The sequence below is a fragment of the Bombina bombina genome, chromosome 4 (genome assembly GCF_027579735.1).
Source record: "Bombina bombina isolate aBomBom1 chromosome 4, aBomBom1.pri, whole genome shotgun sequence".
In the NCBI taxonomy this organism is placed as follows: Eukaryota; Metazoa; Chordata; class Amphibia; order Anura; family Bombinatoridae; genus Bombina; species Bombina bombina.
The window spans coordinates 369645287-369672909 of NC_069502.1; the positions used below are offsets into that span (position 1 = coordinate 369645287).

Sequence of the window (27623 nt, forward strand, 5' to 3'; positions counted from 1 at the left end):
TTTACCTCCTCCTGGTGGCCAGGTTCAGTATTTCCCAATGGTAATGAATGAAGCCGTGGACTCTCCTTATATTGAGAAGTAAAGAATGCAATTCCATATGAACACATACTGTCTGTTCTAGTAGGTCTGAAAATAATCCAACTGCACAAATGTGGATGAGAAAGTGACCTGTTACACAAAAAACCCTTAGAAGATTGAAACACAAAATTAGTTTTGACTGGAAGAATACAAAGAAAAGCGCAATCAGAAAAAGATATGTAAAGTAAAACGGTCATAAGGCCTCCAGCTAAAGAAAATCAACTAAACGCACAAAAAATGGCTAAACATGAATCAAGCTTATAACAAAGACTTTAGCGTATGGTAAGCACCACAAACATTATGTGAATAACAATCTATAGACATTTGGATCTGCTCTCCAGAAAATAAGGTGCAATAGAGAAACGCCATATGAAAGATCCTAGTGAAAAATTTGAACCCTGTTAAAGGGACAGTCTAGTCAAAATTAAACTTTCAGATAGGGCATGTAATTTTAAACAATTTTCCAATTTATTTTTATTATCAAATTTACTTTGTTCTCTTGGTATTCTTAGTTGAAAGCTAAACCTAGGTAGGCTCATATGCTAATTTCCAAGCCCTTGAATACCGTCTCTTATCTGAATGCATTTGACAATTGCTGATAGCTAGAGAGCGTCAGTTCATGTGTTTCATATAGATAACATTGTGCGCATTCCCGTGGAATTACTTATAAGAGGGCACTGATTGGCTAAAATGCAAGTCTGTCAAAAAAACTGAAATAAGGGGGCAGTTTGCAGAGGCTTAGATACACGGTAATCAAAGAGGTAAAAAGGATATTAATATAGCCGTTTTGGTTATGCAAAACTGGGGAATGGGTAATAAAGGGATTGTCTATCTTTTTAAACAACAAAATATTTTGAGTAGATTGTCCCTTTAAATAAGTTTTATTCCAGTATAAGGACACAACCTGTCATTATATGGTCCAATAGATAATACATAAACTAACTCTGCTAACTCTGGATGGTTGGAAAAAGGCTTGCAAAACTGCTGTGGTTATAAAAAAAGATTAAAAAAATGCCTTTAAGAGTTAGGTTACACTGTTTCACATGTATTGCTGCTTTCATTGTTTAGCTCTGCTGCCTTCCCAGAGAGCAGCGTCTTATCTAGAAAGGGAGAGGGGGTACATTCCAATGGATACACTGTTTGCGAGAATTTTTCCTGCAAGAATCTTGCACTTTGCTACATGTTATTTTGAGAAACAGCTTCTGTTAACTAACACATTGTTACACATTTTTTTATGACATGATATTAGATACGCCTGTTACACTAAATTAAATTATTAGATGTTCTAAGAGGAGGAGAGTCTAGATCAAGGGGAAAGTTGTTCTGGTGATATAGAACACCTGTCCCATCTGCAGCCTGATGATGCTTTACCTGACCGCTGCTATTCTGCTGTCTTCCCTTGTGCACAGCTATTAATGCCTTATCTGAAATGCGAAGATAAGTAAACGTTCATAGTTTAATATTTGCTTTGCATGTAAGCTGCATACTGAGTTACATGTTTTCAATAATTCTTAATAAAACTGCCATTGTTACACTGCATTCTTGTGTCAGCCTCCATTTTTATCAGTGATGGTGATACCCGTAAGCGAGACAGAATACCAGGTGAGTAGGCAGAGATAGTGTAAGCAGCCTGGTGGGGTCATATAGCTATATAGTTTACACAGCCACCACCTATAACTACTTCAAATAGGTCTATGACGGACAGAACTAGGAATAAAGGATGAGAAAATGAGGGCATCTTCATATAGGTAAAAGCGGTGGTGTTATTTCTACCAAAGCCCTTTTTTGGGATCAGATCTCAACTGATAAGTATTACCTAGGTAGGGCCAAGATATTAGTGTTGCGTTTCCCTGTTTCCACAATATACAAACCCATTGTTAATACAGATAATCAGTGTATGCTTAGATCTGTATAGTTGTTGTTTTTTTACCATGTTATCCCTGCAGATTTGTCTTCCTACATTACCTTTACAAGATCATTAACTTTCATAAATTATGATCTTAAAGGGACATTAAACACAGTAAATTCTAAATAGAATGATGTATTCAAAGAAAAGATTAGTCTGAGAATAACATGTAGATGTATTTTTTAAAGTTTCATTAGTTATTTCAATATTGAAAAAATAAGTGTACAGTTTTAATGTTTATAAAACAATGGGACAGTTATAAACAGGTCACTAGAGTGTGCAGCCAATGGCTGTGTGGAATATAACAGTGTTCTGCACTTCCATTTCTAACAGGAACTGAAAAGCTCACAATTTCAGAATGAAATTAAATCCCTGAGAGGGAAAATAACTGATATTTGAAAAAATTATGTAAACTGTTTTACAATCTGAATGCACTTATTTTAATATGAAGAGGCACTCTCTGGTCTTAAAACTTCAATAAATCTTTAACTTTTTATTCACATATCTTTACATCAATTTTTTTTTAGATTACGACAAAGAAATTAATGAGGATAATTAATGAGGATTAATGAGGATAAGATGTACAATTGGTCTTCGCTCGGCATGAGACTGAAACGTCAATAAGAACAAAAAATTGTTGCAATTACAAATGTTTATGCATTCTCATGTTTATTTGTTTTTGTTTGTATTGGTATGACACAATAAAATTGAGAAAAAACAAAATGTATGCTTACCTGATAAATTTCTTTCTTTCTCGACACAGTGAGTCCACGGAATCATCAATTACTGTGGGGAATACCACTCCTGACCAGCAGGAGGAGACATAGAGCACCACAGCAAACTGTTAAGTATCACTCCCTTACCCACAACCCCCAGTCATTCGACCGAAAGGAAATGGAGAAAAAGGGAGCAACACAAGGTGCAGAGGTGCCTGAGGTTCAAGTAAAAAAATAACAAGGGTGGGGCAGTGGACTCACCGTGTCCAGAAATAAATTTATCAGGTAAGCATAAATTTTGTTTTCTTTCTGAAGACACGGTGAGTCCATGGAATCATCAATTACTGTTGGGAGTCAATACCCAAGCTAGAGGACACAGATGATTAGGGAGGGACAAGACAGGTAATCTAAACAAAAGGCACCCCTGCTTGCAAAACCTTTCTCCCAAAGGAAGCCTCAGTTGAGACAAAAGTATCAAATTTGGAAAATTTGGCCAAACAATTTTATACTTCTCAACCAGAGAAAAAGAGACATATCTGTAGCTTTCTGACCTTTACGTTTCCCAGAGAAACAAACAAACAAGGCAGAAGACTGGCGAAAATCCTTAGTCGCCTTTAGGTAAAATTTCAGAGCACGCACAACATCTAAGTTGTGCAACAATACAAACGTTCCTTATGGGAAGAGGGATTAGGACATAGAGAAGGAACAACAATTTCCTGATTAATATTCCTATCTGAAACAACTTTAGGAATAAACCCCAACTTAGTATGAAGGACCACCTTATCAGCATGAAAAATAAGATATGGAGATTCGTATTGCAAAGCTGAGAGTTCTGAGACACTCCAAGCTCAAGAAATGGCAACAAGAAATAAAACCTTCCAAGATAACAACTTAATATCTATAGAATGCATAGTGTCAAACGGAGCCTGCTGCAAAACTTTAAGAACAAGGTTAAGACTCCTAGGTGGAGCAACCGACTTAAACACAGGCCTGATTCTAATCAGGATCTGACAAAAAGATTGCACATCTGGCACATCTGCCAGACGCTTATGTAGCAAAACGGAAAGAGCTGAAATCTGACCCTTCAGAGTACTTGCTGACAAACCCTTCTCCAGACCTTCCTGGAGAAAAGACAATATCCTAGGAATCCTGACCCTACTCCAGGAGTAGCCCTTGGACTCACACCAATAAAGGTATTTACGCCATATTTTATGGTAAATCATCCTAGTAACAGGCTTGCAAGCCTGAATCATGGTCTTAATGACCGACTTGGAAAACCCACGCTTAGACAGAACTAAGCGTTCAATCTCCAAGCAGTCAGCTTCTGAGAAACAAGATTTGGATGAAGGAAGGGACCCTGAAGTAGAAGGTCCTTTTCTCAGAGGCAGCCTCCAAGGTGGAAGAGATGACATTTCCACTAGATCTGCATACCAAATCTTGCGTTATACGAGCAATGACTCATGGAAGGAGAGCAAACGGAGGAAACAGGTATGCCAACCTGAAATTCCATGTATCAGAGCTGCCTGTGGATCCCTTGACCTCGAACCGTATCTCGGGAATTTGGCATTCTGCCAAGATGCCATCAGGTCCAGCTCTGGTAACCCCCATTTTAAGATCAGGCTGGAGAAAATCTCCGGATGGAGTTCCCACTCCCAGGAATGAAAAGTCTGTCTGCTCAGAAAATCCGCTTCCCAGTTTTCCACTCCTGGAATGTGAATGTCAGATAGAAAGCAGTTGTGAGCTTCCACCCACAAGATAATTCGGGACATCTCCTTTATGGCTATGGAACTCTGAGTTCCTCCCTGATGGTTGATGTAAGAAACTGAAGTTCTGTTGTCTGACTGAAACCTGATAAACTGGACTGAAGACAACTGAGGCCAGGCCATCAGAGCATTGAAAATTGCTCTCAACTTCAAGATGTTTATGGGGAAAGCAGATTCCTCCCAAGTCCACAGTCCCTGAGCCTTTAAAGAACCCCAAACTGCTCCCCAGCCCAGCAAGCTGGTGTCCGTGGTGACAATCACCCAGGAAGGTCTCGAAAACATGTACCCGAGACAATTTTTCCTGAGAAAGCTACCAAGGGAGAGAATCTCTCTTGTCAACTGATCCAAATCTATCCTCTGAGATAGATCTGTATGACCCCTGTTCCATTGCCTGAGCATGCAAATTTGTAGCGCTCTCAAATGGAACCGAGCAAAGGGAACGAAATCCATGCAAGCAACCATTAGTCCAATTACCTCCATACATTGAGCCACTGATGGTCGAACAGAGGAGAGGATCTTGGACTTTCTGACCTCCATCAGAAATATTTTCATTTAATAGGGAGTCTATTATATTCCCTAAAAACACTACCCTTGTAGCTGGAACAAGGGAACTATTTTCCAGATTTACTTTCCAACCATGGGAGCGAAGAAAAAGACAACAAGATCTCTGTGTGAGATTTTGCTTGTTGAAAAGATGGAGTCTGGATCAGTATGTTGTCCAGATAAGGAGCCACCGCAATACCTTGGGACCTGACCACTGCCAAGAGACCTCCCAGAACCTTTGAAAAGATTTGGGGAGCTGTAGCAAGGCCAAATGGAAGTGCCACAAACTGAAAATGCCTCTCCAGAAAGGCAAACCTCAAATACTTGTGATGGTCCCTGTGTATGGGAACATGAAGGTAAGCATCCTTTAGATCTATGGTCGTCATGAACTGACTCTCTTGCACTAAAGGAAGAATGGACTCTAAAGGAAGAATGGACTCTAAAGGAAGAATGGACGGTACTCTGAGAAATTTGAATAAACACTTTAGGTCTCAAATAGGTCTGAAAGTTCCCTCTTTTATGGGAACAACAAACAGATTGTAATAAAATCCCAGACCTTGTTCCTGAACTGGAACAGGTACAATTACTCCCAGGGAGGATAGATCTTGAACACATTTCAAGAACGCCCCTCTCTTTATCTGGTCTGCAGATAATCTTGAGAGGTGGAACCTGTCACTGGGAGTAAAAGTTTTGAATTCCAATTTGTAACCCTGTTATACTATGTCCACAGCCCAAGGATCTGGGACATATCTTATCCAAGCTTAAGAGAACTGTGAAAGTCTGCCACCCACTAGATCCGATCCCGGATCGGGGGCAGACCCTTCATGCAGATTTAGAGTCAGCTGAGGGCTTCTTGGATTGCTTCCCCTTGTGCCAAGACTAATTGGGTTTCCAAGAGGGCTTGGATTGATCCTGCTTGGTAGACGTAGGGGAAGACTTACCTCTGAAGCTACGAAAGGAACAAAAATTACTCTGATGACCTTTCGTTTTATTCCTTTCTATCTTGAGGTAGAAGACCCTTTTCCACCCGTAATATCGGAGATAATTTCTGTTAGCCCCGGACCAAACAATGTCTTTCCCCTATAAGGAAGAGCCAACAGTTTGACCTTAGAGGAGACATCTGCTGACCAAGATTTTAGCCACAAGGCTCTACGACCTAATACGGCAAAACTAGATGACTTAGTACTCAGTCTAATCACCTGCAAAATAACATCCCAAATAAAAGAATTCGCTAACTTAAGAGCTTTAATTCTGTCTTGAATCTCATCTAAAAGTAGTCTCTACCTGAAAAGAGTCAGACAATGCATCAAACCAGTAAGATGCAGCACTAGTCACTGTGGCAATACATACTGCAGGTTGCCATAAAAGACCTAGATGAACGTAAATTCTCTTTAAATAAACCTCCATCTTCTTATCCATGGAGTCTTTAAAAGAGCAGCTATCCTCAATGGGAATAGTTGTGGCTTTTGGCCAGAGTAGAAATAGCCCCTTCTACTTAAGGGACCGTGTGCCATGACTCCACGATAGTCAGCAACTGGAAACATTTTTTTAAAAATAGGAGACGGAAAAGGATACCCCCGGTTTTTTGAAGTCCGGGACCGGGAATACCTCCTTAGTAGAAGCCACTTCAAAGTAATTATTAAGCTTACTAGACTTCTTAGGGTTGACCACGACAGGAGTGTCTGAGTCGTCCAAAGTAAACTTTAACAAAACACGTAGGTGTTCAAGCTTAAATTTGAAAGAACTGCCGTCCCTTTCAGATGAAGGAGATACACTGTCAGAGTCAGAAATTTCAACCTCTGAAAGTTCTGAATCATCTTCCTCATCTGATTTAAAGGGATAGGAAAGTCAAAATTAAACTTGCATGATTCAGATAGAGCATGTCATTTTAAGACTCTTTTAAATTCACTTCTATTTTCAAATGTGCTTTGTTCTCTTACTATCCCTTGTTAAAAAATGAATACGCACATATCATACACTAGTGGGAGATGCTGCTATTTAGTGCCTGCACACATTTGTCTCTTATGATTGACTAAAAAGATATTTTCAGCTTCCTGTCCCTTCAGCAATGGATAAGAAGAGAATGAAGAAAATTTGATAATAGAATTAAAATGGAAAGTTGTTTAAAATTGTATGTTCTATCTGAATCATAAAAGAACATTTTGGGGTTTACTATCCCTAAGAGGAAGAGACATTCGAGTATTACAGGAATCAGAAACCCTGCTATCTGAGTTCATTTTCCTTTTACGCTTCCCCTTTAATCTAGGAAAAGCTGCTAACGCTGCAGATACCGCTGAAGATACTTGCGCAGCAATTTCTGCCTTTACATATGCTCTTCTTAGAGCTATAGAGGAGCCGCAGGGCTTTGCATGTGACGCTATAGAGGCTTGGGACGCTACAGGAGAAGGCTGTGTAATAATATCAACAGCATCATCCTGAGAGACAGTATCAGTAAATAACATTTTATCTTTACATTGCATGGTCTTTTTAACACATGAGGAACAGAACTGCAAAGGAGAAGCAATCTGATTTTCTCTAAACAGAAGAAAGGAATTTAATTGATCATGAGCCTGATCTGTATCGGACATGATCGCAAAAAAACTAATATAAGCTCAATATATTGTAAAAATGACAAAGATTTTTATTAATATCCCTTATCAAATACTCTGTAGCTAGGGTATCCAAGTTATTTCGCACAGAAAAAAACTTTTGCACAAATATCGCTTTCTAAACGATCTTATTTTCTAAGGAACCCCACACCTCAGTCTAGCTGAGGCGCCTACCTGTCAGCAACTGTGGAGGACAAGGGATTAAACTGTCACTTTCGACATCTGCAAAAGACTGTTGCGATGCAAAGACGCAGGTCATGTGATCGGCTGAATTTTAACTGCGCCACTGGATAAGTGGGAAAAACTCACCCAACTTCCTGATTGCTATTGAAACTGAAATAATGCTAGAGGCTACGATATAGCCTGAGGGAAAACGAAAGTAAAATCCCTATACTGTTAGCCCTGTTAACCAGACCGTAACGATTAAAGTCTTTCTGTCAGAAATACATTTTTATCCTCAATGAAAATTAAGAGCCTTAAATATTTAACCCTTTCATTTCTGAAAGAGAATATTGTCTCAGTCACATTGCCCTGCTACATGCCCAATTTATCCTAACTAAGGATTAATTTATCCCTTAACAATATTGTAATGAGTCATGTAAGTGCAAAATTTACCCACCTGGAAGAAAAAAGGCACTTACCTGTCAACTCTGCTGTCCAGCCTGTAAACAGCTTACCAGGTATGCAAGGACACAGCTGCTCCGCCACCATTCGAACAATCCTTTGTTGCAATCTGATACATTTTTCTCTTTCGTCCACGTCCAGAGAGATTAGCTACAGTGCCATGGGCTGTGTTGGCAATGTTGCGCATAATGGACATTAAGGAACATTAAGATCTCTGGAGATGGACTTGTAGCCTTGAGATTGTCCATGCTTTTCCACAATTTTTGTTCTCAAATCCTCAGACGATTCTTCAATGCTCTTTCTCTTTTCCATGCTCAGTGTGGCACACAGAGACACACAACAGAAAGGTTGAGTACATTTTTCACCATTTTAACTGGTTGCCGTTGTGATTTCTATATTGTCAGCACCTGCTAATTGATACAGGTGAATTTAATTACAAATTACAGGAGTATCACAAACTTGGAATGTAATTATTTCTTACAATTTTGAGAAGGTGCCAATAATTTTGTCCAGTCCATTTTTGGAGTTTTGCATGGAATGTGTCAGATTTGGCTTTTGTTCTCCACTTTCTTGTGTCATACCAATACAAACAAAAGCAATAAACATGAGAATGCCTAAACATCTGGGTGAAGTGGTGCATTATCTGACATACATGCAGGGGTGCCAATATTTTTGGCCATGACTGTGTGTGTGTATATATATATAAGCACTACAGAATCTGTTGGTGCTCTACAAATAACCAATACTAATAATAAAATATATATATATATATATATATATATATATATATATATATATATATATATATAATGGATATCAGCTCTGCAGGACATTTATTCTTCAGGTATCAGCAAGATTGACATTTATTTAATGAAAGCCTGAAGAACAGGACCCACGTTGGCACATACCTTGGCCAGTGAGGCATAGACAGAAGAAATAAATTATTTACAATATAATTCTGAGAATTCATTATTTTGTCAGTTTGCTTTGAGGCTTGTGCACTGCATTAATAAAAGTTTACACTGATTTATAAGCAAAGTATAAGAACAGCAGGATTAGAGTAATCCAAACTAAAAATCTTTATTTCATCCAAATATCAGTCATTTATTAACCCATCTTTTAAATTACTCTTTAAGCACCAAAACAGCCTATTGTGATGACAGAATGAAACACTAAAATCTATGTAAATGCAAGACCTATCTTCTGTAACAATATTATTTTTTGGTTCTTGATGCCTTTTTATTAAATAATAATTGATATAAGTAGTGATTACCTGCTGGACTTCATTTAATATTCATGAAAATATTTTCTGTTGCTGTGCAATAAAAATGTTGTAATAAAGACAGAACAGCAGGAACTATAGGCACGAACACCAATGGCAAACAGGGTACACAACTTGGCAGAATCATCATAAAATCATTTTTGCCTGCCTACAATGTAATATTCTTCACATATACTACTTACAAACTGAAACTGCATGAATAATATTTAGCTCTGAAGTTTATCAAATACAAAAGGATGACACCTTCTACATATTTTAACTTAAAAGCATTTAAAAGGCAACTGCATTTTGTATAAATATTGATTTGATTTACCTGATACAGACTGGAAGCATACGTTTATTAGTTAGTTTACCATATTAAATATATTGGTTTCAATTGATTACTACAAAAGAAAATTGGCATTGTAATTCAGTAAGGCCGTTCTGGCTTGTAAAAAAAAAAAGGAATATTTACAATATTTAATTTAGTTTACAAAGTTTCAGACCAATTATTGTAATTTGCCCATTTTTAAAATAAAACATACACATATAATCAAGATGTTGTAATTTACATTTTTCATACCTGTAACAACTTTTCACTATATCTTGGGGATTATAGTTACTATTCTTGGGTATACTAGTTAGCCAACAATCAAAGAACCTGAAACATAATTCACCACTGGCTGGATGAATGAAATATTGACACCATCAGGAGCCATAGTATATATTGATGATATATACAATTAATATATTAAAAAATACTTTAATGTCCCCTTATCTAAGTGGTGATTAGTGGAAAAACAAAGAAAAAAGGAGGAAATTTGTTGAAAGAACAGAGCTATAGTAGGGTACAATGTCACATGACATCATAAAACCAAACAACTGTTATTATAAACCTTATTTCTTCATAGAACAGAACAAATGTCAAAACACTGTTACTGTGTCTTGCTACGTAAGAAGGTGCAAAAAGAAATGCAGTCGGGGTCTAATACTGTAGCATAATCTTAAAATGAATAGCAGATATGATAGAAGATTGCGGTGTTATTGACCATATAAAAGTATCCAGCATATCTTGATAGAAAGATCTTGTTTATCGTCTTTTTTTTTTGATGAGGGTTCCTAAGTACACAAACTCTGATGCAAACACCCAACATTTGCATATTCATTAGAGAAATGGGTGTTTATGGGTCCCTACCAGGACAATCAGAACAATTTAAAGGGACATATAGGAAGTAAATAATACAACACAACAATCAAATACAATGTGGGTGAACTTGCATTATATCTAGAAAGCTTTTTATCATGATTAGGTGTGACTTGGGGCACAATGCTCAGGTGAAATTATCTATAAAGATCCTCCAGCCCTGAGATCCCTCATCAGATTCTATAAAGGATAATATTGCTATTTCTCTCTACAGGGCATTCCCTGCATGACATGATAGTTTTGTTAACTGATTTCACATTTGGTCCTTTAAGATTTATTACATTTAAACGTAATACTTTCTATTTTGTGTAAAAATGGTTTTAGACGTTGTATATAGCAATGCATTAAGGATTGTGATTTTTTTATATTGTAGTTTGAGTGATTTTTTGCAACTTTAACAAATTTATATTATATATTCCTGTGACTATTTTATAAAATTACACTGCACTTTGTATTTTTTCGAAGTGAAATAATCCTGACAGTTTTAGGAAATTGACTGAACATGGGAGTTCCCTGGGTGTGTCTGAAGCTCTCACAATTCTCATTATATTCTCTATGCATGTTTTACCTGCAGTCTCACTGATTTATGTTGCCAGATGCAAACAGGTAAAGTTTGCTCAAAATTCCCAAATGCACATATATATATATATATATATATATATATATACACACACACAAACATATATACAGACATAAGACACATATCTACTGACATACTGTAGTGAAACATTTCAGTTTAATTTGTATTTGCTGTAAATTGAGATTACTGCAGATCATGAGCTAAGATTTGAAATTAGCTTATTTTGTTTAGTCTGTTTTATGTATCTGTGTAATAGGAATATTTCTGCATTCCAAAGACATTCCTATGGCAGTTAGCTCTCATCTCTCTGGGACTTCCAGGTTTCATCATTTTACTTGCTGCCACAGTAAAGTCTGCACTATAATTTCACTCCAAAATGAAGAGTTTTGAGAATTAGCCATTAGTACTAGAAGGTTTTTGATTAACAGGTATATAGCCTCAGCTTGGACACTACAAAGAGAAGGGGGCTTATTTCCTCATTCCCACAAATGGAAGGCCAATGCCATTCTTGATGGCTGCCAATTAGTTTACAAACGAACAAAAAAAGAAAAAGAAAACACTACCAGTATTAGATTAGTCTTTTTTCTTCTTTTACTTTTTTATATTTAGTACTAAAGCTTGAATAGGTTTTAAGCAAGGTGCATTCCTGACTGTTCACTTCATTACATGGACTTTCAGTGCAATTTGACTGATAATAGATCACGCTAAAATATTCATATGACTTTAGTATTAGTATTGGCATACGAATGTACCTAATAAGAGTGCATATTAATACAAATTGTGCAAATACGGAAAAACACACGTATATGTAATTTTTTTGCCATTTTTAGCCGTTTGTTTCATTATTATTGTTGTTTTCATGTTTTCCATTTCCCGTTCATTCTTTTCACACTTTTTGTGGTGTGGAGAATAAAAGTACTTTATGTTACAAACAAAAGAAACACAACACCTTAAAATGAAATAAACAGCTTAAACATATTCTAAAGGATGAATGCATACACACATTATTTCATTTAGTCTCCTTACTGGCTAGTTGAAATTTACAGTATGCAAAGAGAGTATTCAGAACTGAGCATTTATCTGCACATCTTACCTCTCGTATCATTAAGGTGCCTTCTCTTGAAGCACTTCTGAACCCCTCTGTTTGATTGTTTTCTATACCCTGTGTTCCCACATTATATGGCTCATTATTTCCAGATGACCCTCCAGTTGGTCTAATAATGAAATAACATGATATTTTAGCATAAGAGTAACCTGATCTGAACAGTATGTAGCAGTCATAAACAACAGCAAGCATGTCTTACATGAGTCTTGGGATGTCATTCACAGCAACTGTCCCATCCTGAGTCTCACTTTCTGCATCTTCCTCCTCACTACTCTCAGACTCCTCGCTGGAGGAAGAATAGTCAGTCACCTTCTTAATTGGTCGATTTGTTTCCTCAATGCGCAACTCTCTCAGCTCTTTGGCTAATGCAGTAAGATCCTGTCAAAACAATCACACTATATTGCAATCAAATTGTTCAGAAACTTACAAGACAAACTTGCTGCGTTTTGAAAGTGGTTGTTCAATGGCATCATAACCGACACAAAAAATAGCTAAAACAAAATTACACACATTTAAAATCAGACAAATAGACAATGTTTGCGGCAAGAGGTAACGCAAGAAATCAAAATATCATGTTTGATCTTATTACCAATCGAACAGTTGCCTGGTGTTTATAACAGATGACGACTACTTCTGTGGTTGTATCACCATCATAGTAAACTGAAAAACGAAGTTCTCTTGTGCTGTGATAAATTCAAGATTTAATATGAATTATACAAAAATGTGTGTGTGTGTGTGTATATATATGTTATGGGTAAAGTATGATATTGGGTAATCTTAGGATTACCGAGATAATACAGACATTACCCAAGCGGCTGTAGGTAAAGCCCGATGTAAGATCACAAATCCCCTTAGAGTGCATGCCCTTCATGGAGTCACTGCATCAAACATATAAACGATGCACCATAATTCCCCCATTCCACTTTTTTTCTCCACCTGGGTTTTTTTTACTTGGAGTGAATGCCAGAGGATCGGCGGGGCGCCCCCTCCCCCCTTCAACACCCTAGGCAGAGGTAAAAAAAATAGTGTAGATGGGGAATTACTGTACATCTGGCTTTACCCACAGCGGCGTGGGTAATGTCCGTTTTACGAGGATAATTGTAGGATTACCCAGACATCTGACTTTACCCATAACATATATATATTATTTTTTTTCTTCAGTTTACTGTGCATTTTTTCAGTTTACTGTGAGTTTGAAATGACTTGCTAAAAGAAATGGCGGCATAATTTCAATACCAGGACATCACAGTGTAAAACTTGTACTGCACGTTGTGCTATTTGAACATGCTTAGAAAGCGAATGCAGGTGGCGCAGTGAAGAAGCATGGAGACTCTACAGGAAATGGGTTCGCTTATTCTGTGGAAGGAAACATGCAAATGGTGAACAAAACATTGCAGTCATCAGTCTTACCATTTCCCCCTATATTAGAGAGCAATGTAGTCATCAATGCATCATGGGCAGAGGATTCAGGGAGAAAGAAACTTATTGAATATCACTAAATTTCAGAATATTCATAAAGCACTAACAGCTCTACGTTAGTTTTAAAAATATATATAATTACTCATTCGCTCTTCAAATATACAGGAAAAGCCACTCAGTTCACTAACACAGCAAGAAGTCACATTGAATAAAAATATCAGTTAATTTAATTACAATGTGGAATGCATGGCCTCTTTTTACTGTGCCTCTAAGCACAGATGTAATTGTGCACTGAATGCCTTTATTCCAACGTGTAAGTGTCCTTATATGAATTTAATGTGTGCTGAAATTAATTTGCAAGACCATACATTAAATGGTTTCAGAAGTTAAGTGCTATTTAACAAAATACTTGGTAAAACATTCTATAAAATGTTGAGAGAAATAATATCCCTGGGTTTAATGTACAGTGAGACTGTTGTCTTAATAAAATAACAAGTTCAGTGCATGTAAATGTGTTTACAGTTGTTATGAGTTTGCAATTTTGAAAATATCTGTTATTTTCAACATTAACATTAGACGTAGGGTCTGCTCTAAAAACTTGCAAAAAATTTTTCCTACGTTCTTCACATACAGGATACAATGTTATTTTCTTTTAAATGTATGTATATATATATATATATATATATATATACCTATATATCTATTTATATATTTTTTTCTATGTGAAGAACATGGGCATGTAAAATATACTTAATGAGCTTTGGGCTTTGTGCTTTAGGTCTAACCCAGTATCGGGTTAGCGCACGTGAAAAATTAGTTATCATAAGGCATATTATTGAAATATTAAAAATAATAGTAATTATTAATAATTATTTTAGATATACTAAAAAAGTCTAAATAATACATGGGGGGAAAGTGTATATATATATATATATATATAAAACAGTATCCATAATAATTTGTAATAATTACTATTAATATTTTATATTTAAAATTTCAATAACGTGCCTTAAGATATTACACATATTTTACATTCTTATGTTCTTCAAATTACATTTTATTATTAAGTATATATATATATATATATATATATATATGTGATAATGCTAATGTACTGTATATATTATAGCCCTTTACAGTCAAATACATTGCCATACACCATATACTTTTGAAACCTTATAAAACATGCTTATGAATATTTATATAAATATTTTATTTTATCAGATAGTGTTTACATGAGTGTAACAGTATATTATAATATATTTATGTTGTGTCTGGTGCAACTTTTATTTTAGCCCTAACCCTTTACACAAGGTCTTCAGTCGTGCTAACCTGACGCGCATTAAATTTGATTGCGCTAGGGCAAATGCATTTACTTTAAACTTGCAATACGCATGCAAATTAACGTGCCAATATTCTTATATTGCTCGCACGCAAACATTAGCATGTCACTTGTAATCTAGCCCTTTATACGGTTTTCTACGGTGAAGGCTTTACGGACCAGAATAAAATATTCTGTGAGTATTTGCTAGCATGGTAATGTTTATGTACGTTTATCGAGCACATCTAACTCACAAAGAAAAATTCTTCATGGCACTCTATCCAAGAAACGTTTCCCACTCTAAATCATAATATGCTTCAGAAATGTTTGTCAGATATTTGCTCATGCATATCAGTATTTGCTTTTCTTTCAAAGGAGATTGAGTAGAATGTTATCCATTTAAAATCCTATAATATTAACTTTAAATAAACACCTTTAAAGGAATAATCATGGTAAATATAAATAACTGTTTTATTAAATACTATTGTTATCGATAATGTATTTTTCTTTTCTTTTTTAAAATACACAAAATATATTGCTTTCTGCAAAATTAGCAAAACTTCATAATTTCTATAATACTTCCTATTATGTGAGTATCGGATAAACCCATAACTACTTTGGATTAACAAAGTTTTATTTAGTTTATCCCCAGTAAAATATAGAATGTATAGTAAAATATTTCCTTGAAAATATTGCAAAAAATGGAAGACTAAAAATTAATATCTGAAAAAAATAACGTGTCTTTACTCCCCCTGGGGATCTGACAAATTATAGCCACATATGTATATATTAAGTGTGCAAACCTGTCTGTATTTGGTGATTATTTAATTATAAATATCGACAAACAAGTTGGATTATTTCCTATATATACTGCCATTAAAACTTGCCCTTGAAAAAGGCAAGAAAAAAAATATGTTTTCTTACCGCTTTGTTTTTAGATTTCATTCTCCGCGGCATGATCTTTCCATCATCCGCGGGCAGTGGCTGTGAGATTACGGCCTGCAGAGAAGTATCAAGTGGGGATATCAGGACAGTAGGAAACATGGGAGTTTTTTTTGGCCCAAGTTTTTTGTTTATTCCTTTCCAAAATGAACAGAAAATACTTCCAAGCTGAGTAAAGCTACTGCTAAGTCTGTTTGTAAATTATACATATAGTTTAATGAGTATGAATAAAAAGACAAAACGTGTCAAGAAAGGGTGAACAGCCTGAATGGCACAGCAATGGACCTTTTTACATCTGTAATGGGTATTCAAATACTAACAAAAAGGCATATGTGTGCAAACCTACAAGCTTCAAAAAGGTCCAATCATAAATGAAAGACTATTTTCCAAGCAGTTTCAAATGTACTTTCATGTCATTATGCAGTAGAATTCCATAAGAATTTTGTGCAATAACACAAACTTTGCAAGCACATCTATTTTGAATTTAATTAGTATATAGATACGCTCCGACTTTAATATGAATATTATATATACCAATATTAACATAGTAAATGAGGCTCAAAGAAGACAAGTCTGTCAACTTCAACCTTCAAGTGTACATCACTGCTTGACAAACTTATTTCAAAATTAGAGACCAAACAAAAATTTTAAGAACAAACTATATATTTTTAAGAAGCTAAGAAAGAATGTTTTTTGTCGGTGTAAAATATAATAATAAAAAAAAAGGCCAGAGATAAAATTCTAGGCACATGATTGAGATGTAATAGTTTTCCTTCTCCACCATTAATTTGAAACTATAAAAAAATACAATAATCTGTAGAAGAAACCAAATCCATTTTCTGCCATGACTGAAAAGGTGATGAATGGAATATAACAATAATGCCACATTGCAATTGTTTTCGGTCTCTTAATAGACATAAAACTATTAAACAACAAACTACTTTGGTGAAGTAAAACAATGGAGTAACTTACATGTTGCAACAGAAAGTGGACAGCATATGCAAGAATACCCAACCAAGAATAAAAATGGCAATGCATGAACTATTTGCAATGGTACATTAACACATCTGTTGCATTGCAGATATCTTCTGCTTAGCTAGAACACAGTGGCCTAGATTTGGAGTTCGGCGGTAGCCGTCAAAACCAGCGTTAGAGGCTCCTAACGCTGGTTTTGGCCGCCCGCTGGTATTTGGAGTCAGTGATTAAAGGGTCTAACGCTCACTTTTCAGCCGCGACTTTTCCATACCGCAGATCCCCCTACGCCATTTGCGTATCCTATCTTTTCAATGGGATCTTTCTAACGCCGGTATTTAGAGTCGTTTCTGAAGTGAGCGTTAGAGCTCTAACGACAAAACTCCAGCCGCCGGAAAATAGCAGGAGTTAAGAGCTTTCTGGCTAACGCCGGTTCATAAAGCTCTTAACTACTGTACCCTAAAGTACACTAACACCCATAAACTACCTATGTACCCCTAAACCGAGCTCCCCCCACATCGCCGCCACTCGATTTAAATTTTTAACCCCTAATCTGCCGACCGCCACCTACGTTATACTTATGTACCCCTAATCTGCTGCCCCTAACCCCGCCGACCCCTGTATTACATTTATTAACCCCTAACCTGCCCCCCACAACGTCGCCGCCAGCTACTTAAAATAATTAACCCCTAATCTTCCGACTGCAAAGCGCCGCCACCTACGTTATCCTTATGTACCCCTAATCTGCTACCCCTAACACCGCCGACCCCTATATTATATTTATTAACCCCTAATCTGCCCCCCTCAACGTCGCCGACACCTGCCTACACTTATTAACCCCTAATCTGCCGAGCGGACCTGAGCGCTACCATAATAAAGTTATTAACCCCTAACCCGCCTCACTAACCCTATCATAAATAGTATTAACCCCTAATCTGCCCTCCCTAACATCGCCGACACCTACCTTCAATTATTAACCCCTAATCTGCCGAGCGGACCTCACCGCTACTATAATAAATGTATTAACCCCTAAAGCTAAGTCTAACCCTAACACTAACACCCCCCTAACTTAAATATAATTTTAATCTAACGAAATAAATTAACTCTTATTAAATAAATGATCCCTATTTAAAGCTAAATACTTACCTGTAAAATAAATCCTAATATAGCTACAATATAAATTATAATTATATTATAGCTATTTTAGGATTAATATTTATTTTACAGGCAACTTTTTAATTATTTTAACCAGGTACAATAGCTATTAAATAGTTAAGAACTATTTAATAGTTACCTAGTTAAAATAATAACAAATTTACCTGTAAAATAAATCCTAACCTAAGATATAATTAAACCTAACACTACCCTATCAATAAATTAATTAAATAAACTACCTACAATTACCTACAATTAACCTAACACTACACTATCAATAAATTAATTAAACACAATTGCTAAAAAAAAATACAATTAAATAAACTAGCTAAAGTACAAAAAATAAAAAAGAACTAAGTTACAAAAAATAATAAAATATTTACAAACATAAGAAAAATATTACAACAATTTTAAACTAATTACACCTACTCTAAGCCCCCTAATAAAATAACAAAGACCCCCAAAATAAAAAATTCCCTACCCTATTCTAAATTAAAAAAGTTACAAGCTCTTTTACCTTACCAGCCCTGAACAGGGCCCTTTGCGGGGCATGCCCCAAGAATTTCAGCTCTTTTGCCTGTAAAAGAATAAATACAATACCCCCCCCCCCCCAACATTACAACCCACCACCCACATACCCCTAATCTAACCCAAACCCCCCTTAAATAAACCTAACACTAAGCCCCTGAAGATCTTCCTACCTTGTCTTCACCATACCAGGTTCACCGATCCGTCCTGGCTCCAACATCTTCATCCAACCCAAGCGGGGGTTGGCGATCCATCATCCGGTGCTGAAGAGGTCCAGAAGAGGCTCCAAAGTCTTCATCCTATCCGGCAAGAAGAGGACATCCGGACCGGCAAACATCTTCTCCAAGCGGCATCTTCAATCTTCTTCCATCCGGTGCGGAGCGGGTCCATCTTGAAGCAGGCGACGCGGATCCATCCTCTTCTTCCGTTGTCTCCCGACGAATGACGGTTCCTTTAAGGGACGTCATCCAAGATGGCGTCCCTCGAATTCCGATTGGCTGATAGGATTCTATCAGCCAATCGGAATTAAGGTAGGAATTTTCTGATTGGCTGATGGAATCAGCCAATCAGAATCAAGTTCAATCCGATTGGCTGATCCAATCAGCCAATCAGATTGAGCTCGCATTCTATTGGCTTTTCCGATCAGCCAATAGAATGCGAGCTCAATCTGATTGGCTGATTGGATCAGCCAATCGGATTGAACTTGATTCTGATTGGCTGATTCCATCAGCCAATCAGAAAATTCCTACCTTAATTCCGATTGGCTGATAGAATCCTATCAGCCAATCGGAATTCGAGGGACGCCATCTTGGATGACGTCCCTTAAAGGAACCGTCATTCGTCGGGAGACAACGGAAGAAGAGGATGGATCCGCGTCGCCTGCTTCAAGATGGACCCGCTCCGCACCGGATGGAAGAAGATTGAAGATGCCGCTTGGAGAAGATGTTTGCCGGTCTGGATGTCCTCTTCTTGCCGGATAGGAGGAAGACTTTGGAGCCTCTTCTGGACCTCTTCAGCACCGGATGATGGATCGCCAACCCCCGCTTGGGTTGGATGAAGATGTTGGAGCCAGGACGGATCGGTGAACCTGGTATGGTGAAGACAAGGTAGGAAGATCTTCAGGGGCTTAGTGTTAGGTTTATTTAAGGGGGGTTTGGGTTAGATTAGGGGTATGTGGGTGGTGGGTTGTAATGTTGGGGGGGGGGGGGTATTGTATTTATTCTTTTACAGGCAAAAGAGCTGAAATTCTTGGGGCATGCCCCGCAAAGGGCCCTGTTCAGGGCTGGTAAGGTAAAAGAGCTTGTAACTTTTTTAATTTAGAATAGGGTAGGGAATTTTTTATTTTGGGGGTCTTTGTTATTTTATTAGGGGGCTTAGAGTAGGTGTAATTAGTTTAAAATTGTTGTAATATTTTTCTTATGTTTGTAAATATTTTATTATTTTTTGTAACTTAGTTCTTTTTTATTTTTTGTACTTTAGCTAGTTTATTTAATTGTATTTTTTTTTAGCAATTGTGTTTAATTAATTTATTGATAGTGTAGTGTTAGGTTAATTGTAGGTAATTGTAGGTAGTTTATTTAATTAATTTATTGATAGGGTAGTGTTAGGTTTAATTATATCTTAGGTTAGGATTTATTTTACAGGTAAATTTGTTATTATTTTAACTAGGTAACTATTAAATAGTTCTTAACTATTTAATAGCTATTGTACCTGGTTAAAATAATTAAAAAGTTGCCTGTAAAATAAATATTAATCCTAAAATAGCTATAATATAATTATAATTTATATTGGAGCTATATTAGGATTTATTTTACAGGTAAGTATTTAGCTTTAAATAGGAATCATTTATTTAATAAGAGTTAATTTATTTCGTTAGATTAAAATTATATTTAAGTTAGGGGGGTGTTAGTGTTAGGGTTAGACTTAGCTTTAGGGGTTAATACATTTATTATAGTAGCGGTGAGGTCCGCTCGGCAGATTAGGGATTAATAATTGAAGGTAGGTGTCGGCGATGTTAGGGAGGGCAGATTAGGGGTTAATACTATTTATGATAGGGTTAGTGAGGCGGATTAGGGGTTAATAACTTTATTATAGTAGCGCTCAGGTCCGCTCGGCAGATTAGGAGTTAATAAGTGTAGGCAGGTGTCGGCGACGTTGAGGGGGGCAGATTAGGGGTTAATAAATATAATATAGGGGTCGGCGATGTTAGGGCAGCAGATTAGGGGTACATAGGGATAACGTAGGTTGCGGCGGTTTACGGAGCGGCAGATTAGGGGTTAAAAAAAATATGCAGGTGTCAGCGATAGCGGGGGCGGCAGATTAGGGGTTAATAAGTGTAAGGTTAGGGGTGTTTAGACTTGGGGTACATGTTAGAGTGTTAGGTGCAGACGTAGGAAGTGTTTCCCCATAGGAAACAATGGGGCTGCGTTAGGAGCTGAACGCTGCTTTTTTGCAGGTGTTAGGTTTTTTTTCAGCTCAAACAGCCCCATTGTTTCCTATGGGAGAATCGTGCACAAGCACGTTTTTGAGGCCGGCCGCGTCCGTAAGCAACTCTGGTATCGAGAGTTGCATTTGCGGTAAAAATGCTCTACGCTCCTTTTTTGGAGCCTAACGCAGCATTTGTTTAAACTCTCGATACCAGAGTTAAATTTATGGTGCGGCCAGAAAAAAGCCCGCGGAGCGTTAACAGCCCTTTTACCGCCGAACTCCAAATCTAGGCCAGTGTTTCTCAAAATACATTCTGTGGAACCACAATGTCAATTGTCTGTAATTTGGTGTTTCACAGATTGTACCTAATGTTTTTACTGTGATAACTGATGCCAAGGCAGCATCTACAATTGTTCAGTGTTGGATAAATCATTTGGGTTTTAAAGGGACAGTATACACCAATTTTCATATAAATGCATGTAATAGACACTTCTATAGAGAAGAATATGCACATTTACCAATATAAAAATCCAGTATAAGACTTTTAAAAAACGTTTTAGAAGCTCCAAATTTAGCACTGTTCATGAGGTTAGGCTTGGTCTCCTACTGAAATGGGCTGAGAAAGTAGGAAGAGCAGAACCCCCCCCGGCATACGAAAAGACCCTTTACACAAACAGGAGCAAGCTGTAGTCTGTAGACATCTAAAACTTTGGGCTAAAACTATACATTTTTACAAAAACACCCCAGATGGATCATCTACAGTTAGCAAAGAAAAAGCTAGTGTACAATGTCCCTTTAAGGTACTAAGGGCCTGATGATCTCAAGCTCTCTCTGCGCTGGCAAGGCCCTAAGAGTTAAATTATTTTGCTGTGAGACGGGTAATGGCTGCAGGTTTTGGAGAGGGCTAATGGGTGCTAGCAGTAGAAGAAGTCCATTGCTGAAATAGTTTGAGAAACATTAACTAGACCAACGTTTTTCAACTTCAGCCCCAAGTCTCCATAACCCTACCCGAGCACAGGTTGGTCACTCATGATGGCCCTGATTAGTATATAGAAGGAAATATTTTAAATCTGGTCTCTTTGGGGCACTCAAGGACTGGGGTTGAGAAACTATTAGCTAAATCACTATGTTTAACCATAATAATACACTTATTTGTGAGTTTATCAACGTGTAGTTAATGTGTAATTAACACTTATTGATAAAAAAAACTTTATTTGACACAAATCACTAATGAATGCACAGAACAATGAGCATGCATCATTTTTAATATCTCCAACATAAGATGGTGGTGTCAGCGATAGAATATGAAGGTTCTTGTAGCATAGCCATTGCAACTAGAAAAATAATATCACTAACCTCATCTATAGCTTTCTTATAGCTCTTTGAGCAAAAGTAGATTAATCAGCATCAGCGAGAGCAGAACAGGTCAAAGGGAAGCCAGGAGGAAGCAGTTAAGAAATTGGAGTGTTAGTTCAGGGCATGTAATGCATTTTGTGAGGTAGTACATAGCTCTTACAGATGGGTGGCTGCTAATTTTTCCACTGCAAATAGTAACTGAATAAAAGTGTATATTGTAAACAGGGCATACTGCCAATCCTTCTTTCAATAGGTGTGGTACAGTACTCTAAAAATAATTCTCTAGCAGCTTTGTCAAAAGAGAAAAGTCAATTAAATCAACACTACATAGCAGACAGGACATATCTATGTCATCAAGCATATAACAGATATCAGAGACACATAAAACACTATAAACAATTATAACGTATCATTCCTTTTTAAGGGGACACTCAACCAAAATTAAACTATCATGATTCAGATAGAGCATGCCATTTTAAACAACTTTCCAATTTACTTCCATTAACTAAATGTGTACAGTCTTTTAATATTTTAACTTTTTGAGTCACCAGCTCCTACTGAGCATGTGCAAGAATAAGTGTGTATGCATTTGTGAATGGATGATGGCTGTCACATGGTACGTGTATGCATTTGTGATTGGTTGATGGCTGTCACATGGTATGGGGGAGTGGAAAAAGACAACTTTTAAAATTGTCAGAAAATAAATTGTACTACTCATGTGAAGTTCAGACTAAGTGCTATTGCATTGTCTTGTTATCTTGCATTTGCTGATTATGCAAATCTACTGTGTTGACTGGTCCGTTAAGCAAACAAGGTTGGGTTAATATTGCCAATTCATTTAAGTCTATAAGATGTTCTAGTTATGTTTCTTAAACTTTTGTTCAATAGTCATGTTTGTTACTTTGGGGTAAGACATCTATCTATCTATCTATCTATCTATCTATCTATCTATCTATCTATCTATCTATCTGCATACACACATACATATACACACAGATGTGGCTTAAAGGGACACTCAGGTTTTATTAAATTTTAATGATTCAGATACAGCATGTAATCTTAAACAACTTTCCAATTTACTTCCATTAAAAAAATGTGCAGTCTTTTATATTTACACTTTTTGAGTCACCAGCTCCTAATGAGCATGTGCAAGAACTCAGACTATGGGGCCTATCTATCAAGCTCTGTACGGAGCTCGAGGGCCCGTGTTTCTGGCGAGCCTGCAGGCTCGCCAGAAACACCAGTTATGAAGCAGCGGTCTAAAGACCGCTGCTCCATAACCCTGTCCGCCTGCTCTAATGAGGCGGACAGGAATTGCCGGAATTCAACCCGATCGAGTATGATCGGGTTGATTGACACCCCCCCTGCTGGAGGCCAATTGGTCGCAAGTCTGCAGGGGGCGGCGTTGCACCAGCAGCTCTTGTGAGCTGCTGGTGCAATGCTGAATACGGAGAGCGTATTGCTCTCCACATTCAGCGAGGTCTTGCGGACCTGATCCGCACTGTCAGATCAGGTCCGCAAGACCAATGATAAATAGGCCTCTATATGTATATGCATTTGTGATTGGCAGATTGCTATCACATGGTACAGGGGGAGTGGAAATATACATAACTTTGAAATGTGTTAGAAAAGAATCTACTACTCATTTGAAATTCAGAATAAATGCTATTGTATTGTCTTGTTATCTTGCATGTGTTGATGATGCAAATCTACTGTGTTTACTGGTCCTTTAAAGTTTAGGCACCCTTCCACTTTTAATAGGAAAATGCACAATTTTATTACAAGACCAGAGACTCCTATTTTGCATATCTTTCTTTTTACTACTCATATGCAGCACTTAAAAGAATAACAATAACATCAAATAAACAGAAATTAAAACAGCATAGAAATAAAAGAATAACAAGTAGCTAAGGTGAGAGCTAACTTATAACTCCAAGAAAAAAGAGACCAATCAGAGAAGGAGTAGTGACCATAAACTGACCAATAAGCAGCCAAACCTCCTCTTTTCTTTTGCTGCTCAGCTAAGATAAGAAGTAAAAAAAAAATTCTCTTAAAGGGACAGTCTAGGCCAAAATAAACTTTCATGATTCAGATAGGGCATGTCATTTTAAACAATTTTCCAATTTACTTTTATCACCAATTTTGCTTTGTTCTCTTGGTATTCTTAGTTGAAAGCTTAACCTAGGAGGTTCGTATGCTAATTTCTTAGACCTTGAAGGCCACCTCTTTTCAGAATGCATTTTAACAATTTTTCACCACTAGAGGGTGTTAGTTCATTTATTTCATATAGATAACACTGTGTTCGTGCACGTGAATTTATCTGGGAGCAGGCACTGATTGGCTAAACTGCAAGTCTGTCAAAAGAACTGAAATAAAGGGGCAGTTTGCAGAGGCTTAGATACAAGATAATCACAGAGGTAAAAAGTATATTAATATAACTGTGTTGGTTATGCAAAACTGGGGAATGGGTAATAAAGGGATTATCTATCTTTTAAAACAATAACAAATCTGGTGTAGACTGTCCCTTTAATATTACAGTTTTTCGATATATACTTTGTATGTTATCCTTATTGTGTTTTGTTTCATTTTGATTATAAACTGTTGTTTTTAGTTTCTATATTTTTCCATTATTGTTGTTTTATTTTGCCTCCGTTTTTGGATTTCGTTTCCCCCCTTTTTTTTTTTTTTTTTTTTTTTTTAACATTGACCGTTTTATAACGATTGTTTCTCTTTCTATTTGCCATGTTATTAGGTTTTCCCTATTTTTAAGCTTAGTATATGGCGTTAACTGACTTTGTATCTTACCATTTTTTCTTTTATCAATTTTTGTTCCCTCCATCTTCTTCTCGTCTCGCGCTCCGCATGCCGCCATTTTGTGGGCCGGCCTTCACCTTCCCGCCCACTCACACTGACGCAACTGCTCTATTCAGTTAGTCACTGTTACTCCCCTATGATCTTGCTAATTTTGTTACCATTTGCTATACATTTTTTCGTCAAAAGTGTTGTTATTTCTCTCCTCAGACATCTTTATCCTATATTGTTTTTGATAATAGCTGTATATATTCAGTAAAAAAATTATATATATAAGTTCTGGGGCTCTTATTTGTTTAATTTTATATAGTTTTAAGTGGAACTTTATTATTATTTATTTATATAAATATTTTATATCAATATAAATAAAAAAATGTCTGAAAACTCAGAATGTAACCCTCCCTTAACTGCTCAAACTGTACAAACGATGATTGATTCATCTATGAATAATCTGTATAATAAAATGTCATCATTAATGGGTATTAAAGAGAGAAATAAATGTTTAAAAAGGAAAAATCCATCTATTGCCATCAAAAAACTTATTTCTAAGTCTCGTCAGCTTTTGTCTGAGACATCAATTTCTCACAGCAAGGGAACAAAAACCACTGTAAAGAGAACCCTGAATCCCAAGGGTATCCAAATGGGAGATTCTAGTATTATTTCAAAATCTAAAGAAAGAATTAAATCTTTTGAAAAAATATCCTCCTCAAATTCTAACAGCTCTGATGAGGAAAATTATACTGATGTTAATTCAGATTCTATCTATAATGATTCTGACGATTCAAATTATTCTGCTGCTGTTAAAAAACATAAGAAAATGTCCAAAAAAATTAAAAGATTTTATTGAGGATGATACAGAGTTTACTGACTGCCTGGGTATTCCCAGATTTAATCTAGACTAATTACATCACCCTCGCTCCTCTGAATGGTGTCCATCTATTGATGGCAAAATTCATAGATTACCAACTCCGAAAACCTTTAAAGAAACAAACCCGTAATAAAATGAGAGCGGAGTGCCCTCGCCCTTTACTCCCCAAAAATGCTTCCATTACCCCTGAGGTTGACCCCAAAATTTTAAAATTCATTGGTGCCCAAGGTTACAAGGTAAAGAAAGGTATTGACAGATCATGGAAGATCTGTTAAGATAAATTACTTGATTCTGTGGTACCTTTAACAAAATTATTTCAAATGTCAGAGCAAGGAGTGGCGGAAAATTCCCCTCTGGATCCTTATATTGTAAGAGAATGGGTGCAAATACTCCTCTGTTTTGTAGGTAACACTAACTCGGCTATGACCCTTGAAAGACGGCGCAACATTTTGCGCAAAATTGACCCTAAAATATCCGACTTTGCCTCTAATGATATGGCCCCTGACGACAATGGTCTTTTATTTGGAGACTATTTTTTAAAAGAATTGAACCAGTATGTCAATACTTTTTCTAATCTAAACAAAGTCAAGACCTCTTAAGAAGATTTTCTATCCCAACCAGAATTTCTCCGACAGGGCCGGGAGAGGCAGAGGCCGCTTTCCCGGTAGCCAGCCATTCTTATCCAGGTCTTATTATTACCAATCCCATCAATCCCATTATCCTGCCTAATATCAATCTCAATTAAACAGAGCCATCAACCTCTTCCTTTTTCCCCAGCAAGAGGACGTCCATGGAATCAAAGAAGCTTCAGGGGTAGAACAAGAGCAAGACAAGCTCCAGGTAAAATTGTTAATTCCTTTTCATGTTCTTTCTTTCCCAGACAGAATTGGTGGCAGAATCGCCTTGTTTATCCAAAATTGGGTTTCAATCACTTCGGATCCTTGGGTTCTTCAAGCAGTGTCAGGCATTCATATAGAATTCATTTCCCATTCTGTTCAAATAAAACTACCTCAACCCATTAATTTTTCTCAAAAAGACAAAATTCTGGTCCAAAACGAAATTTCTTCTCTTTTTTCCAAAAAAGCAATTCTCCCCGTACTTCAGCCTCACAATATTTATTTAAGCAACTTATTTCTGGTCAAAAAGAAAAACAATCAGTTCAGACCAGTTATAAATTTAAAATCCCTAAATGCTTATGTTGCATACCATCATTTCAAGATGGAAGGCATTCATTTACTAAGAGAATGTTTGAGAGAAAACGATTGGCTAGTTCGTCTAGATCTCACAGACACTTATTTAACTGTGCCAATCGCCCAAGAGCATTGGAAATTTCTGACTTTCCGTTGGGAGGACCAATTTTGGAATTTCACCTGTCTCCCTTTCGGTCTGTCCTCTGCTCCTTGGATTTTCACCAAATTACTCAAACCTGTGGTGG

At 36.8% G+C, this 27623-nt stretch overlaps 1 protein-coding gene across 1 annotated transcript in view; it reads right to left on the minus strand.

Annotated features, from left to right (window-relative positions):
• Positions 1–27623, minus strand: part of TNIK (TRAF2 and NCK interacting kinase) — a 949249-nt gene that overhangs the window by 112703 nt on the left and 808923 nt on the right. The window contains 2 exon segments of the mRNA XM_053710136.1: positions 12378–12498; positions 12589–12767. Of these exon segments, the coding sequence (XP_053566111.1) occupies positions 12378–12498; positions 12589–12767 (300 nt within the window).